This window comes from Emys orbicularis, chromosome 11, assembly GCF_028017835.1.
Source record: "Emys orbicularis isolate rEmyOrb1 chromosome 11, rEmyOrb1.hap1, whole genome shotgun sequence".
Taxonomy (NCBI): Eukaryota; Metazoa; Chordata; order Testudines; family Emydidae; genus Emys; species Emys orbicularis.
Genome location: NC_088693.1, coordinates 78,254,103 through 78,270,343, shown reverse-complemented (window position 1 = coordinate 78,270,343; position 16,241 = coordinate 78,254,103). Strand labels below are relative to the sequence as shown.

General features: G+C 44.0%; 1 protein-coding gene across 1 annotated transcript in view; it reads left to right on the top strand.

Moving 5' to 3' along the window:
• Positions 1–16,241, top strand: part of PCNT (pericentrin) — a 251,434-nt gene that overhangs the window by 125,189 nt on the left and 110,004 nt on the right. Inside the window, exons 23-26 of the mRNA XM_065413237.1 lie at positions 5,068–5,214; positions 10,828–10,979; positions 13,800–14,014; positions 15,182–15,390. Of these exons, the coding sequence (XP_065269309.1) occupies positions 5,068–5,214; positions 10,828–10,979; positions 13,800–14,014; positions 15,182–15,390 (723 nt within the window). The remainder of the gene's footprint in view (positions 1–5,067; positions 5,215–10,827; positions 10,980–13,799; positions 14,015–15,181; positions 15,391–16,241) is intronic.

Genomic DNA, 16,241 nt, shown 5'->3' with positions numbered 1-16,241 from the left:
GCTGTGGTATGTAACCTATTGCTTGAATCAGCTTCTGTACTAGATGATTGGCGGGTAGCTAATGTGATGCCAATTTTTTAAAAAGCCTCCAGAGGTGATCCTGGCAATTACAGGCCGGTAAGCCTAACTTTAGTATGAGGCAGATTGATTGAAACTATAGTAAAGAACAGAATTAGCAGACGGATGAGCACCATTTTTTCGGGAAGAGTCAGCCTGGTTTTTGTAAAGGGAAATCACGCCTCACCAATCTACTAGAGTTCTTTGAAGGGGATCAGTAAATGTGTAGACAAGGGTGATCCAGTGAATATAGTGTACTTGGACTTTTAGAAAGCCTTTGACAATGTTCCTCACCAAAGGCTCTTAAACGAACTAATCAGTCATGGAATAAGAGGTCAGGTCCTCTCATAGATCAGTAACTGGTTAATAGGTAGGAAACAAAGGATAAGAATAAATGGTCAGTTTTCAGAATAGAGAGAGGTAAATAATGGTGTCCCCCAGGGGTCTGTACTGGGACAAATGCGGTTCAACATATTCATAAATGATCTGGAAAAAGGGGTAAACAATGAGGTGGCAAAGTTTGCAGACAATACAAAATTACTCAAGATAGTTAAGTCAAAAGCAGATTGCGAAAAGTGACAAAGGGATCTCACAAAACTGGGTGACTGGGCAGCAAAGTGGCAGATGAAATAATGCTCACTGGAAAACATAATCCCAGCAGAATAATGGGGGTCTAAATTAGCTGTTACCACTCAAGAAAGAGATCTTGGAGTCACTGTGGATAGTTCTCTAAAAACATCTGCTCAAAGAGCAGCGGCAGTCAAAAAAGCTTAACAATGTTAGGAACCATTAGAATAGGGATAGATAATAAAAGAGTAAACATCATAATGTTGCTGCATAAATTCATGATCCACGCACACCTTGAATACTGCATAAAGTCCTGGTCAAGCCATCTTAAGAAAGATATATTAGAAATGGAAAAGGTACAGAAAAGGGCAACAAAAATGATTAGGAGTATGTAACAGCTTCCATATGAAGAGAGATTAAAAAGACTGGGACTATTCAGCTTGGAAAAAAGATGACTAAGAGGAGATATGATAGAGGTCTATAAAATCATGAATGGTGTGGAGAAAGTGAATAAGGAAGTGTTATTTACCCCTTCACATACACATGAACAAGGGGTCACCCAAAGAAATTAATAGACAGCAGCTTTAAAGGAAACAAAAGGAAATACTTCACACAGTTCACAGTTAAGCTGTGGAACTCATTGTCAGGGGATGTTGTGAAGGCCAGAAGTATAACTGGATTAAAAAAAGAATTAGATAAGGTAATGGAGGATAGCTCCATCAATGGCTAATAGCCAAGGTGGTCAGGGATGCAACCCCATGCTCAGGGTGTTCCTAGCCTCTGACTGGTAGAAGCTGCGAGTGGACGACGGGTTGGATCACTCGATGATTGTGTGTTCTGTTCATTCCCTCTGAAGCACCTGCCACTGACCACTGTGGGAAGACAGGGTACTGAGCTAGATGGACCATTGGGCTGAACCAGTATGGCCGCCATTAGGTTCTTTTCCCTAAGTTTTTTTTTCTCAGATGTCTCAGCCTGAAATGGATCAACTTGTGCTCACTTGTTTAGCTAGGTTTGCCTTTAGGGAGTAGTTTTTACTTTTAGTTTTTGTTAGTTTCCTTAGTTTTGGGAGACTGGGCCGGTTTGTTTCCCTGCCGCGTCCGCAGGTTCAGCCAATCGCGGCTCCCACTGGCCGCTGTTCACCGTCCCAGGCCAATGGGGGCTGCGGGAAGCGTCGTGGGCCGAGGGATGTGCTGAAACAAGTCCCTTAAACTGAGTCTTACCAGAGCTGATCTGCAGCTGGGTGTGGCCCTTCCGCTGTGTGTGTGTTAGAGGAGGTTTTAAGAGCCTGGCTCAGCAAGACAGGTTAAAGAGGGTCCATGCTGGCAGAACAGGTACACTCAGTGGTATCTCAGCATAGCAGGTGGCTTCCCAAGGGGTCCAACCTGTCACGGTATGCACTGGAGTTCCATTCGCTTCTCCATCTCCAACTACAACTATAGTGACTGGCACGTCTCATATAGGGTGGAGAGCTTGTCTTCAAAGTCATACCATTCATGGAAAATGTGCAACTCAAGAATCCATTCTCCACATCAGCCTACTGGAGCTCAGAGTGGTCAGATCTGACTGCAGACATTTTCTACCTATGATTGTGATAAATGAGGATAAAGACAGCATGGCCGGCATGTACAATATAAATCACCAGGGAGGAGCAAGATCCTCCTCCTTTTGTACAGAAACAGTAAATCTGTGGAACTAGTGCATAGCCCATCAAATCTTCAATTCTGTCACATACATACCAGGCTTCCAGAACACCATTGTCAACCACTTGAGCAGACACTTCTGCCATGATAACAAATGGGACCTTTAACCCCTTGATGTTTCTTACCTGGGGTTCTCCAGAATTAGATCTCTTCGCCACATTCCCGAACAGAAAATGCTGAATACTCTGCTCAGGAGGGTGTGTTAGTTGTCATTCTCTGGGAGGTGCCTTTCTCATTTTGTGGTCCAGAAACCTCCTATCTGCCTATTCTCTGATGCCATTGCTCCTCAGAATCCTAAACAAGATCAAGCAGGACAGAACCAGAGTCATCCTAATTGCACCAATTTAGCCTAGTCAGATATGGTTCCCATACCTGATTTGCCCCTCCTCTTGCCCTGCACTTTGATTACCAATAATACCTGACCTACTAACCCAGGACTCGGTGGAAGGTCTTCACCCCAACTTGACAGCTCTGCGTCTCAAGGCTTGGCATATAGATGGATCTTATGGGTAGAGATCTCCTGTTCAAAAGAATTGCAAGAAGTTTTGCTCAATAGTAGAAATGAGTCAACTAGAAAAACACCTGCAGAAGAGGAAGAGGTTCCAAAGGTACCTGTCTCTTGTTGAAATATTATCTGTCTGATATATTAGATTACCTTTTGGGTATGAAGAACTGGGGCCCTCTCTTGGAGTTCCATTAAATTTCATCTAGTGGCTATTGCAATTTTTCCATTCCTCAGTCAAGGGTTTTTTAGTCTTTACTCACCTCATTACTTCATGATTCATCAAAGGATTATCAGATCTTATTCCTCATGTCAAACAACATACACCGGAGAGAGACTTATACCTGGTTCTCAATTCTCTAATGAGGCTTCCCCTTGAACCACTGGCTAAATGTTCCCTTCCACACTTGTTTGTGAAGACTGCAATCTTAGTGGCTATTACCTCCACTAGGAGAACTGGTGAGTTAGTGGGCTTTGATAGCTGATTCTTTGTACACCACATTTATTAAAGAAAAGGTATCTCTCTGGTCACACTTCCACTTTTGCCCAAGGTAACCTCAGACTTCCACATCAACTAGGACATTCAGCTTCCTGATATTCTATGATATCTCACTCCACTTGATCAGTCTATTTCCATAATCCCATTAAAGAATGTTCCCATTGGAGAAATAAGCAAAGCTGCCACGTGGGCTTTGGTTCACACCTTTTTCTAAACATTACATTCTATACATGCCTCTAGAGCAAGATTCCACCTTGTCATTGTTAGTCTCCAGTCAGTCTTAGATCTGGCTCCAAAACATCCACCTCCTTTACAGGGTACTGCTCAGGAGTCACCTGAAGTGGAGCACCGATATAGGGACGTTACTTGAAGGAGGAGGAGGAGGACTTCCTTACCCTTTACAGTAACGGGAATTTTTTGAGATATTTGTCCCTATGGGTGCCCACTAGGTGCCATCCTTCCCTTCTGCTTTGGAGTCTTCCTTTGTGGGACTCTGAGTTAGAGAAGGAACTGAATTTGGTTGTCTGATGCTGCCCTTACATACCCTTATCATGGGGCATGAAGATAACTAGGGCGTTTGTGTGGACTGAACTGGCATTGCTACCAGAAGTCTCTGATCAAAGGTGTATGGGGCACGTGCACAACTGAAGTAGAGCACCCATAGGGACAAACGTCTCAAAGAACTTCAGTTACCGTACAGAGTAAAAAGAACAGGAGTACTTGTGGCACATCCGAAGAAGTGGGCTGTAGCCCATGAAAGCTTATGCTCTAATAAATTTGTTAGTCTCTAAGGTGCCACAAGTACTCCTGTTCTTTTTGCGGATACAGACTAACACGGCTGCTACTCTGAAACCCGTACAGAGTAAGTAACTCCTCCTTTAATACAGTGTCATTGGTAGGATATTTTGTACCAAGGTGGCTGCCTCCAGAAATGTCTTTAGAAATTCAAGATGTGATTAAGCACTTTCAAATGTACTTCAATTTAAGCATCACTTACCAATATTGTTCCTTGGGTTTGAATATTAAGACTGTTGGGTTGAAGAGAGTTAGTGGAATTTTTAAGTACATTATCTCCGTATAATTTTTAGTTGTTTCAAAAGATACTTCTCTGCACTTGCTTCTATTGGATCCTTTGAATTAATGAGTTCTCCCAAATGCTACTCTTACAAGCATATGGGTAAATCTCCCAGTGTAACTATAATGTTGTTGTTGTCATACCCAATATTCTCTCTAGAAAGCACTATGTCTGATATTGATAGCTATACCAGATAAGCATTTCTGATACTTTTATAGTCTTCCTGGGAAATACTATATTTTGGGAACAATAATCTCTAATGAACAGTTGTGAGGAACAGTGTTGTTCATTCAAATGCTATGCCAAGGAACAGTACTGCTCTACATGTGGGTGCTTCGATGCCCCCATGTGGGTGCTTCGATGCCCCCATGTTCGATGCCCATGTTCGATGCCCCCAGAGATGCACTAGTTTTTATGCTGTCACCATATCTCAGATCTTAACAGAGAACTTGATAAAGTATCGGTGCTGGTGAGAATATGTTATGTGAGTTTATTGAAAACCGTGTAGGAATTTTTTTTGACATTTCCAGATAGTCCCTTCATCTACGTAGATATTCTCTAAAGTGCCACACTTCTTGGTAATTTTTAGTTAGATTTCTGCAAATTGTTTTTGGTTGGTTGGCCTGGGAATCTTTTTTTAAAACTTTTTTTTTTTTTAATGCAGGAGGAATTTGAAGCTGAAAGGAAGACTGCCTGGCGCAGCAAGGAGCAGGTGTTGATACAAGAGACAGAAAAGGCACAAGCGCATTACGAAAAGGAGAAAGAGGAGTTATCAGTACAGCTACAGGAAAAGACAAATATAATCATCCAGGTATGTGAAAATACTGAGGCTTAGATTTTAATTGCACTTTCCTTGTGTCCTGTTTGAACATAGCTTTCCTCTCCTCCCCCTTTCCCTATTAAGATGTATTTGTGCAGAGGATACCACTTTGGTGCAGTCATCGGTTTATATTAACTAGTTTTTGAGGCATTGTTGGCTTCTTCTGTTAGCTAGTGTGTTATGAGGATAGCATTGTATCTCAGTGGGTGGAGAAAAAGTTGTGATGCAGCATGGTTGTGGCTGCTAAAGGAGGGAACCTATCCAGTTACTTTCAGTGATTATTCCATTCTCCTGAGATGATATAATTTAATTTTCTGGTATTGAGAAAAATGTACTAGATATGTCACAAAAACAAACAATGACATGATCCCTGTGTTGAAGTTAGGGTATGAGACAAGGGAGAGGAACGGATGGACAAGGGTGACAATAATTACTCTTAAGGCATGTGCATATATTGATGATTCTGTGTGTTTGATTGCTTACCTGTCCTGCCCTTTGTTTCTTGCAGGTGAGATGGGTAAGGTTTAGGAGGGGTTTGGCTGTGTCAAGGAAGATGGCTTGGCAAAGAAATTTGAGGCATCAGGGGCAGCATGAAAGAAGGTGCAGACACACCTGTGAGGGACAATGAAGGGGGTATCAAGGCTGATGTTTTGATATCTAAAAACACTACTATAAACCGCCTCTTCATAGTCCTCTCTTGGTTACAGAAACTGAACAATGATTCTCCTACATAGTAACTTTTTTGTAATGCACAAGTATTAATGTTAGTAGTATTAGATAAAAAATAAGCTACATTTGTGACTTTCTTGAAACAAAATTGAAAATTATTTCTTGAAAATTTTATGCAATTACAAGGTGCCTTGTTTTACATCAAAACAGTTTAACTAATTTTAATACTGTAAATCATACTAGGCCCCTCCATCCCCATATTGTAATAATTGGTTTCAATCTTTTGTTAAAGTTTAAGACACATTCATTCTCCATAAATTGGAAAACTATCAAAACTGTCCATGAGTAAATGTAGTCTGGAAATTAGACGTTTTCTAACCATCAAAAGAGTGAGGTTGTGGAACAGCCTCCCAAGAAGAGTAGTAGAGGCAAGAATCCTAATTGGGTTTTAAGGTGGAATTTGATAAATGTGTGAAAGGGATTGTATGCTGTGGCTGCCTATGATAGCAAAAGGCTGGACTAGATGACCTAGGGAGGTCCCTTTCAATCCTATGTTCTTATATCAGCATGGATGTTTTGTGGTATAACAAATTTGTATAAAGAAAATCTTGCAAGTTACATTCATATTGCAAAGTGTCCTGCCTTGAAGGCAGTTCTGTTAATGATACTGAAAGACAAAAATGAAAAGGGAGAGGGTTATGTAAAAGATCAGTACTTAGAGAGATTTAAAACAGATAAAATTAACCCCCTCGGTGCATGAGGACCCCCTATCATGACATACAAAATAATGCTCCTTTTCTAGTCAATATTTCTTACCTAACAGCCTTAAGAAAACTTCAGTTGGTCAGCTTTTAGCTGACTTCATGACTGATGCAGAAGTTCCGGTTAGATGCATGTCCTCTAACTAGTTCCTTTTTCACTGCTAACACTAGAGACATGAGTCTTCCATCCTCCATGGTGGAGTGAACCACCTGTTCACGGGGATGAGGAGACGCTAGCTGCTCTAAAATTCTAAAGTTATGTAAAGGGCGGGAGGGATAGCTCAGTGGTTTGAGCATTGACCTGCTAAACCCAGGGTTGTGAGTTCAATCCTTGAGGGGGCCATTTGGGGATTTAGTTGGGGATTGGTCCTGCTTTGAGCAGGGGGTTGGACTAGATGACCTCCTGAGGTCCCTTTCAACCCTGATATTCTATGATTCTATGAAAGTTTTGCTAGTTGCACGGAAAGATGGATCCAAGAATGAGAGTGATTAATCTAAGGGTATATCTACACTGGCAAGTTTCTGCGCAACAAGTTATACCACTTTTATTAAAGTGCTGGAATTAAAGCGCTGTTGCGTGTCCACACTGTGCTCCTTGTGACAGTGGAGCGCATCCACATTAGCAGCTCTTTCATCAGCAAAGAGAGCAGTGCATTGTGGTAGCTATCCCACTGTGCAACTGGCCGCAGGGTGCTTTGGGAAAGGTTTGCAGTGCCTCAGGGGCAGGCACAGTGTCACATGATGCAGGTTTCCCAATCCCATTGTTCCATGGGCATCCTACTACATTGCCAGCTGCTTTTCAACTGGAGGGGAGAGTGTGACAGGGAGAGAGAGAAAGAGAGTGTGGGTGGGTGGGGAGAGACAGTGTGTTTTGGAGGTCAGAGAGTATGTCAGCATGCTGTCTTGAAAGTTCAGACAGCGTCAGGAAGCAACCAGTCCTGGGGAAGGGGCAGGGTCGGATTAATCTTTTGTGGGCCCAGTGCCAAACATATTTATGGGCCCCCATGGAGGCAATGGTGCATGGCATGGGGAGATCAGTGCCCAGAGCAAGGGGCCAGCCAGAGGCAATGGGGCATGGCAGGGGGAGATCAGTGCCCAGAGCAAGGGGCCAGCCAGAGGCAATGGTGCATGGCATGGGGAGATCAGTGCCCAGAGCAAGGGGCCAGCCAGAGGCAATGGGGCGTGGCGGGGGGGATCAGTGCCCAGAGCGAGGGGCCAGCCAGAGGCAATGGGGCGTGGCAGGGGGAGATCAGTGCCCAGAGCGAGGGGCCAGCCAGAGGCAATGGGGCGTGGCAGGGGCGGCCCCTCTCCGCCCAGCCCAGTGCGAGGCTACTCTTTACAAACCAGCAGTTGCCAGACGCACAGTGGTCCACCCGGCCCTGTGCTGCCAGCGTGCCCCTTCCCCTTGGGGGCGGGCTCATGCCGTGCCACACAGCCCCCTTACCCCCCTGCCCAACACCCCGTCCCGACTCCCTATGGCCAGAGCCCTGCCCCACCCCACAACTGCCCAGCGCCCTGCACAACACCACTCCTCCCTAGCACCCCCGTTCACAGCCCCACCACAACTGCCCAGCGCCCGCCACAGAACCACCACTCTCTAGTGCCCCAACACACATTTTCCCTGCCCCCTCACAGCCCATTTCCCCCCACAAACACCCCCCCACCTCCCCCAGAGGCCCACTCTTCCATGTTCTGCCTCCCGGCCACACTCACCTGATCTGCTGGGAGGTGACTGTGTTTGCTGGGCTGAGATGGCAGCGGAGCCAGGGCTGGTCCCGGGGTGGGAAATCGCTCCGGCCCGTCGGGAATGGCACAATCAGCCAGGGCCTGCCCGGCCAGCTCCCTGAAGACGCACTTGCCTGGAGGGGCCCAGCCAAGCCCCCCCCACTGTTCCCCCTGCCCCCACCTGACTGAGACTGGCCGGGCTTCTGCACAAGTCCCAGGCGGCTCAGCTCCAGGGAGACAGGTGGGGCCCCACAGGTGGTGGGAAGCAGAGACTGCCTGGAGCTGGAGGTGCATTGGGGTCCGGCCAGTGGGCAGAGAGGAGCAGGGGGGTGGGGCCAGGGGGCGGAGAGAAGCCCTCGGCCAGCCGGCGGGCAGGCTGAGAGGAGCAAGTGGTGGGCGGGGGGAGCAGTGCAAGCAGAGCAGGTCGGGGCCCCTTATGAGCATGGGCCTGACTCCATGGCGCCACTGGCGCCATTGTAAACCCGGCACTTGGGAGGGGAAAACCCTGACATCAGCCCTTGTCTCCCTCTCCAGCTATCTTGTCTGTCTGTCTGTCTCTCTCTCACTCACACACAGGCACACACTCACTCATGCTCTCTCTGCATGCACGCACACATGCCTGCCTCTGTGTTCAACAGCAGGAGCATTCCACATTAATGGTTTGCTTTGTGTCCCAGAGCAGACTGGCACAGCATGCAAGGGCTGTCAGAGCTTTGAAAGGGAGGGGCGCATGTCTCCAGGGCAGCCAAGTTCAAAACAATGAGCAGAGTGGCCACTTGAGGGATTATGGGACACGTCAGGAGGCCAATTGATTGCTTTCTGCACTGTAATTTGTTTACACTGCCAATACAGCGCTGGAGCCTCTGCTCTTTAAGGCTTACGACGCTCGTGGAGGTGCTTTTTTTGCAACGCTGCAACTGAGGAGTTTCTGTACACTAAGTGGCTTGGCAGTGTGTACACCTCAGGAGTTACACCGGAGAAGGCTGCTTTACTGCGTAGTAATTGCCAGTGTAGACAAGGCCTAATTTAGCTTGTTTGGAAAGCTCTTGCAGAACAGAAATCTTGGTAGAATCAAGATTCCTTCCAGGCTTTAGGATGGACAGTGACAGACTGTAAAGGCTGTGTGTCTTAGGGCTTGTCTACACTGGCACTTTACAGCGCTGCAACTTTCTCGCTCAGGGGTGTGAAAAAACACCCCCCTGACTGCAGCAAGTTTCAGCGCTGTAATGTGCCAGGGTAAACAGTGCCCCAGCACTGGGAGAGCTCTCTTCCAGCGCTCTGCCCTGACGACACAAACCATGTTAAAGTGCTGCCATGGCAGCGCTTTAGTGTTGCCAGTGTAGACTAGCCCTTAAGCAGGACATTTAGAAACAGCAAATGAATTAAAGTTAGCTGTTTTTCGTACTTAGAATAAATTAAAAGTGAAGGTGAGTTGTCAAGGTTGGAAATGAAAGGGAGTAAAGTACCAGTTTAGTTGTGGTGCTCCCTTCTAACAATTCAGGAGAATCCCAGAGTTTATTTTAATGTTGTTGGCCAATATTCAATGCAAATGCTCAAAATGTAGAATTGTTACATCAAAACTATTCCTCAGTGAAACTTCATTTTCTGTTTAGTAGAAAAACTGGAAATTGGTAATAGTAACTTCAAGAAGAGCACATTATTTTGTGCTCTTCATACAGTGTTTAATGAATAACGGCAGAAAATTGGCAGGGAAATGGAATGCTTTTTACCCTGGTCTCTCCTTTTCCCTCTTCAAAGAAGGAGTATAGTTAAATACTTGCTTTGTGTTGAGGCAAAAATTGTTGCCATAGTAATGGTTTGTTCGGGTGATCAGGTGTAACGTTCTTGATGTAAATGTGCTATAGCTGCCGGCAGTTAAAGCACTATTTGCTTTTAAAAGAGCAGCATATTGAAGTCAACACAAAAATGAGAGCAGAGAATAAAGGATGTTTTCTGGACAAAAAAGGTTTATTGGGATAAAGGATGGAGAAACGTTGGTTGGGATGTGATCTTATTGAGTCAATTCACCGTTGAAGTTTGTGTGCTGCACTGTAGAAAATTCTGCCAGAGCACTGCTTTCTATCCTTCAGACATGAATGGAGAAAGTTAATGCAAAACAAATTGAAGTGTCATTAAGAGCTTATATAACTTGCCAGCATTACTTGAATGTGCTGAGACTATGAATGCAGATTGAACAGCGACTTTAAACAAAACTATACTAGAAAGAGAGAAAAACAATTTTAACCGCCGTTCTGTTTTAGTCTTTCTCATGTCCTCCAACTCTTGTGGTATTAGAATCCATTATAAATGGAATGCGGTCTCCAGAGCTGTTTGTGATTTCTCTGTATTGTAGATGAGATTTCATAATAAGATAACTGAATAAAGCTCTAGTAGTTTGGTAAAAATGACTGGCCTTTTATCCCTTGCCTTGTTGTTCCATTTCCCACAGCTGGAAAAGAAAGTGGAGGCTTTAAATCATAAGTTGGAGGAGACTAACTCTGAGCTAGAGACCCTGCTACAGCGACGAGACAGAGAAAATCAAGAAGGAGAGTATCTGGTAGCTATGTTGAGATCTGATATCGAACTGTCCCAGAATGAAAGGTTAGTTCATTTTGGGATATATAGTGTTCAATGTCGTATATCTGTTTTTTTCTTTTCTTCTGTAAACGAAAAAGTAACTAAGCCAAATTAAATGTATAGGAAGGTGACGATGTTTTCGCTATCTTTGAAGCATATCCAAGTTACTGTTAGTCTTTACTTTACATGCTAAAAATCTAGGACACCTTGAAAATGAACATTACCATTCTGATACCCACTTCACTAACTGTGGTATCTGTTTATTATCTGAAATAGGTATACAAATTAGCTCAGAGTTTGAAAAGAAAGGTGAAGGCTTTTTTGGGATCAGATGGAAGAGCAGGGTAGATTCTTTCTTTCTGTTTTCAGTTTACCTCTGGGTACATTAGAATCTCTTTAGGAAACAATTGGAACTGAGTAGTTATTGAAAGTAGACATTGTAGTGAAGAAATCATATTGATGATTGGAATAAGAGTAATGTGTAGTCTTTATCTCATGGTAGGCAAACTTTGGAAAAACTCTGTATAGTGCATGGGGGTGGGGTCCAGATGTAGGGGTTGAGCTTCAGTGGGGTGGGGTTTGGGTATGGAGGGGTAGGGAGGTTCTGGTGGTATGGGATGAGGCTTTGCGGGGGTGCCTGGGTATGGGAGGTCCAGATGCACGGGGGTTGGGCGTACAGTGACACACCCCCCCCCTGCAGCTGAGGAGTGATGGGGGCAGGAAGCAGGGGAGGATGCTGAGTTTCCTGCAGCTGGGAGAGGTTTCTGGGGGTGGGTCTGGCACAGCCCCAGCTACTCCTTGCAGGAGAAGAGGAAGTCTTGTCCACTCCTGCCTCCAGCCCAGCTGGGACTAGCAGCTGATATCCTGACTCAGAGTAGGAGCCACTGCCTGGGGTGTCCCCTCCCCTGCGGTGATTTACCTGTCTGCCAGCTGCTCTGGGTGCTTGAAATGATGTACCTGCGCAGGTAGGGAGTGGTGCGTAACTGCTCTTGCAGGTTCCCTTTGCTTCCTTGTCAGAAAGTCATTTTTCTGTGGGGAAGCAAAGAAATCTGTGGGGGACATGAATTCTGCACACGCACAGTGGCGCAGAATTCCCCCAGGAGTATTAGTAGTGTGGTGTGTATGCAAGGTTTTTTTTTCTGAGTGAGGAGAGGGAGATCAGTTGGTGCAAAAACAAAGGAAAGGAGATCCAGGTGCATGGAATGGAATTGAATGGAAGGTGCAAAGACGAGAGTGGGATAAAGATACAAAAAGATTTTCAGGAAGTGGACATGTTGAAGTATAGAAAGCAGAATTGGGAGTAGGAAGAAATGGGAGAGGCAAAAGTGGAATCGTGCCATGCCATAAAGATGAGAAGCTTGAATATAATATGGAAAACAAGGGGAAGCCATTGGAGCAGTTTGAAGGCTGGGGAAAGTGGCCAGCGTTGTAAGAATGAAGTTAATTTTTGCAATCTCATTTCTTCAGAGGTTAGAATTAAGTTAGGCATCACGAAGGCCAGTCATGAGAAGGGTTCATCAGTCAAGGGTGACCAAGGATGGAGAAGGAAAGCATGATTTTTAAGAGCGTAGAGTAAAAAGCAAGAATTTACTTAAAACTGAATGTGGTTCAGGAGAGGGCTGAGTACTACAGGCTCACAAGCTCTGTGCTGTAAGCTGGGGACAGTGATGGAGAGAGGAGGAAGGCGGCCTGTTAATTTTTCACTGTGTGAGAGAGGGCAGTGGTCCATCCAGGAGACCACGTTTGGAAATATAATATTTCAGTGTGGATGGGAGATCAGGAGGGAAGAGGTAGATGTCAGTCATCTGCATCGACATGGTAGCTGAAATTGTGGGAGCAGATGAGCTCCTCAGAGTGAGAATTAAAAGTAACTGGGGCAGAACTCTGGGGACAGGACAGAGAGCAGAAGAGGACCTGGATTTGATTGGCATGTATTTTCCAGAGCTAAAGAATTATTACGCAGGATAGGCTTCAATACTACACACTAGTGAGAACTCAAATTATTGCCATTACTTTATGGAAAGAATTTTCATCATAGTTGTAATGTTCTTTTGTGTGGAGAAGCTTAGCAAACATCCAGATGTCTCCTGCCTTCATTCATACATAACTGTTCAGTTAAAAATGATGGCATGAAACCTTCAATTAATTTGCAATACTTATCTAATATATATGAATGGTATAAGAAGCTTGTAATAACAAATCAATATTTTACAGATGTTTTTGTTATTGGGAGACAGCAATTGTTTGGGATTCTGATAGAGTAGGGGTAGGCAACCTATGGCACATGTGCCAAAGGCGGCACGCGAGCTGATTTTCAGTGGCACTCACACTGCCCGGGTCCTCGCCACCGGTCTGGGGGGCTCTGCATTTTAATTTAATTTTAAATGAAGCTTCTTAAACATTTTAAAAACCTATTTACTTTACATACAACAATAGTTTAGTTATATATTATAGACTTATAGAAAGAGACCTTCTAAAAATGTTAACATTTATTACTGGCACGCGAAACCTTAAATTAGAGTGAAAAAATGAAGACTCGGCACACCGCTTCTGAAAGGTTGCCGACCCCTGTGATAGAGCAATGAAGAGACAAGGTCTCAAGGTCTAATCAACAACGTCTAATTTAACAATTAATCCTTCATTCGTTCGGGGAATTTAGTAGTGAAAATAGCTGCAAAGTGGCATCCTTACTAGAAGAGGCATTTAAATATTGATAACATGCTGTGTCACAGAATCTCTCAAACCTGCAGAGAGGTTTTGAATTTTTAAAGTGTTATCAATATTTAAGTACCTCTTCTAGCTGAAATATCCTGTACTTTGCACTGTATGGTATTTCTGTTCTAGGAAAAAACTTCAGGAATCTTATCAGCAAGTTTTGAAATTATTTGTGGAAATGGTAAAGGCCACTATCGCCACAGAAGACCTTATCTGTAAGAAAGTTGGTCTCTGTCTCGATGACAGTCTAGCATCTGGAGATTCTAGAGAAAGCCGCAGCATAATGGAAGAAGTGGGATTCATACAGCATTTCAAAGCCAGAGAGAAGCATGACCTAGAAAAAAGTGAGTGTCAGTCTGGGCATAGTTATTTTTTTAAGATACTGTTAATGTCATATCATACAGCAAGGCTGTCTGCATGGATATTTTATATTACAGTGTTCTCCACGTCCACCCAATGGGGTTTTCCAGAGTTCTGATACTGTCAATATCCTGCTTTAATCCTCTTGCTGTAATCCTCTTGACCATGAAAATGCTGTACTGATGCAAAGATAGTTCCATTGTGTGTTCATCAAAACCATTATAATGTGCCCTTTCTCTATCATAGCATTGTGAGCCTGAACTGGAATAATGAAAGGCTGGGGAGGTCTTGGACTTTGTAGCAACTATGTGCAGGCCACAGGGGCTCCTGTTATATCTTAAAAGATTTGTCATATCTAACTGGGCAACATTCATCTAGGTGTAACTATTCTCTTCAAACATCTCAAAGTAGTTTCATAGCTTCAAAAATATGTCCAAATCTGATGAAGAGGTATGTCAGTTTTTAAGTATTAAAGAACGTCTTTATGTTGAGATGTTTTCCATTAATTACCGTATATACTGGTTCATAAGCTGAATATTTTTGGTAAAAAAGTGACACATCAAAGAGCAGGGATCGGCTTATAAATGGGTCTACACCAAAATTTGATGATTTTAAACTCTATGGAATCATTGAATTGAATATCTAATACATGGTCGTTTTGTTTACCTGGAGTGTCTGCAGGCATGGAGCCCCTCAGCTCCCTGTGGCCGCGGTTCGCCATTCCCAGCCAATGGGAGCTGCGGGAAGTAGCATGCCACTTCCCGCAGCTCCCATTGGCTGGGAACGGCAAACTGCGGCCACTGGGAGCTGAGGGGCTCCGTACCTGTGAACGCTCCTGGTAAACAAAACGTCCCGACCCGCCAGCGGCTTACCCTGACGGGCTGGGAGCCAAAGTTTTCCAGCCCCTGAAATATAGGGTCGGCTTATGAAAGGGTCATACAGTTTTTGCTATTTTTACTTCTCCGCCTTGGGGGGTCGGCTTATACACGAACGGGCTAATGAACGAGTATATACGGTAAACATCACTCAGTCCCAAGCAGTGTCACTGTTACATTTGCATATGATCATGTCAGTCAGTTGTGTAACGAGTAGCTGTTTCTGGAATAATTTTTTGTAATAGTTTTTTCTAATTCATTTTATTTTTTTGGTAGGTGACCTGCTGGATGAAACTCTAACAGAACACAACCAGGTGTCTGCAGTGACCGATGAAGGGTCTGAGCTGAGCCAACACTTATGTGAGAGTGTTTTTGCAAGCCAAGACCTGGCATTTGAGAATGAAGAGATGATCCTGAAAATTTGTCGCCGTTTGCGCACTGCTGTGGAGAAACTTCTAGAGCTGGTTACAGAATCAACTAAACAAGTAAAACTAGATCTCAGCCTTTAGCTACATATTGGCATAAACAATTGGGGTCTAATCCTGTGATATGCTGAGACCCTTGGGCATTAGGGCATTCAGCATTTTGTAGGATTGGGTTCTTGGGGAAGTGCATGAAAAGCTATGTACACAGCTCACATTTCCAATAAGAAATCTGTACACATCTTCCTACTTGCTGCATTGAAGGTTCTGCCCTCATTACCTATGAGAACTGTTCTGGTAATGTCTGTTAATATGTGCAGTAGAACCTCAGAGTTACTAACACCAAAGTTATGAACTGACTGGTCAACAACACACCCCATTTGGAACCGGAAGTATGCAATCAGGCAGCGGAGACACACACACACACAAAAAAAAAAAAAAAAAAAAAAGCACTGTACAGAACAATATTGTGTTAAACATAAACTAAAAAAATAAAGAGAAAGTTTAAAAAAAAAAGATTTGACAGGGTAAAGAAACAGTTTCTGTGCTTGCTTCATTTAAATTAAGATGCGTTTTTCTTCTGCATAGTAAAGTTCCAAAGCTGTATTAAGTCAGTGTTCAGTTGTAAACCTTTGAAAAATCAACCATTATGTTTTGTTTAGAGTTACGAACAACCTCCATTCCTGAGGTGTTCGTTATTCTGAGGTTCTGCTGTATTTTGGACCTGAATTAGATTACATGCCATCTGTATTTTATGGGGTGCTTGTAATAATGAAACAAGATGTTTGTTGTCATGGCAAGGTTTAAACTGGAACTTTACCCACCAGTTTAATAGATATGTATTCAGCTTCCTTGTTGGAGAGCAGAATTAGGATTTTCAGGTTGCCTGTAGTGAAGCAAAGGGCGGAGGAGGG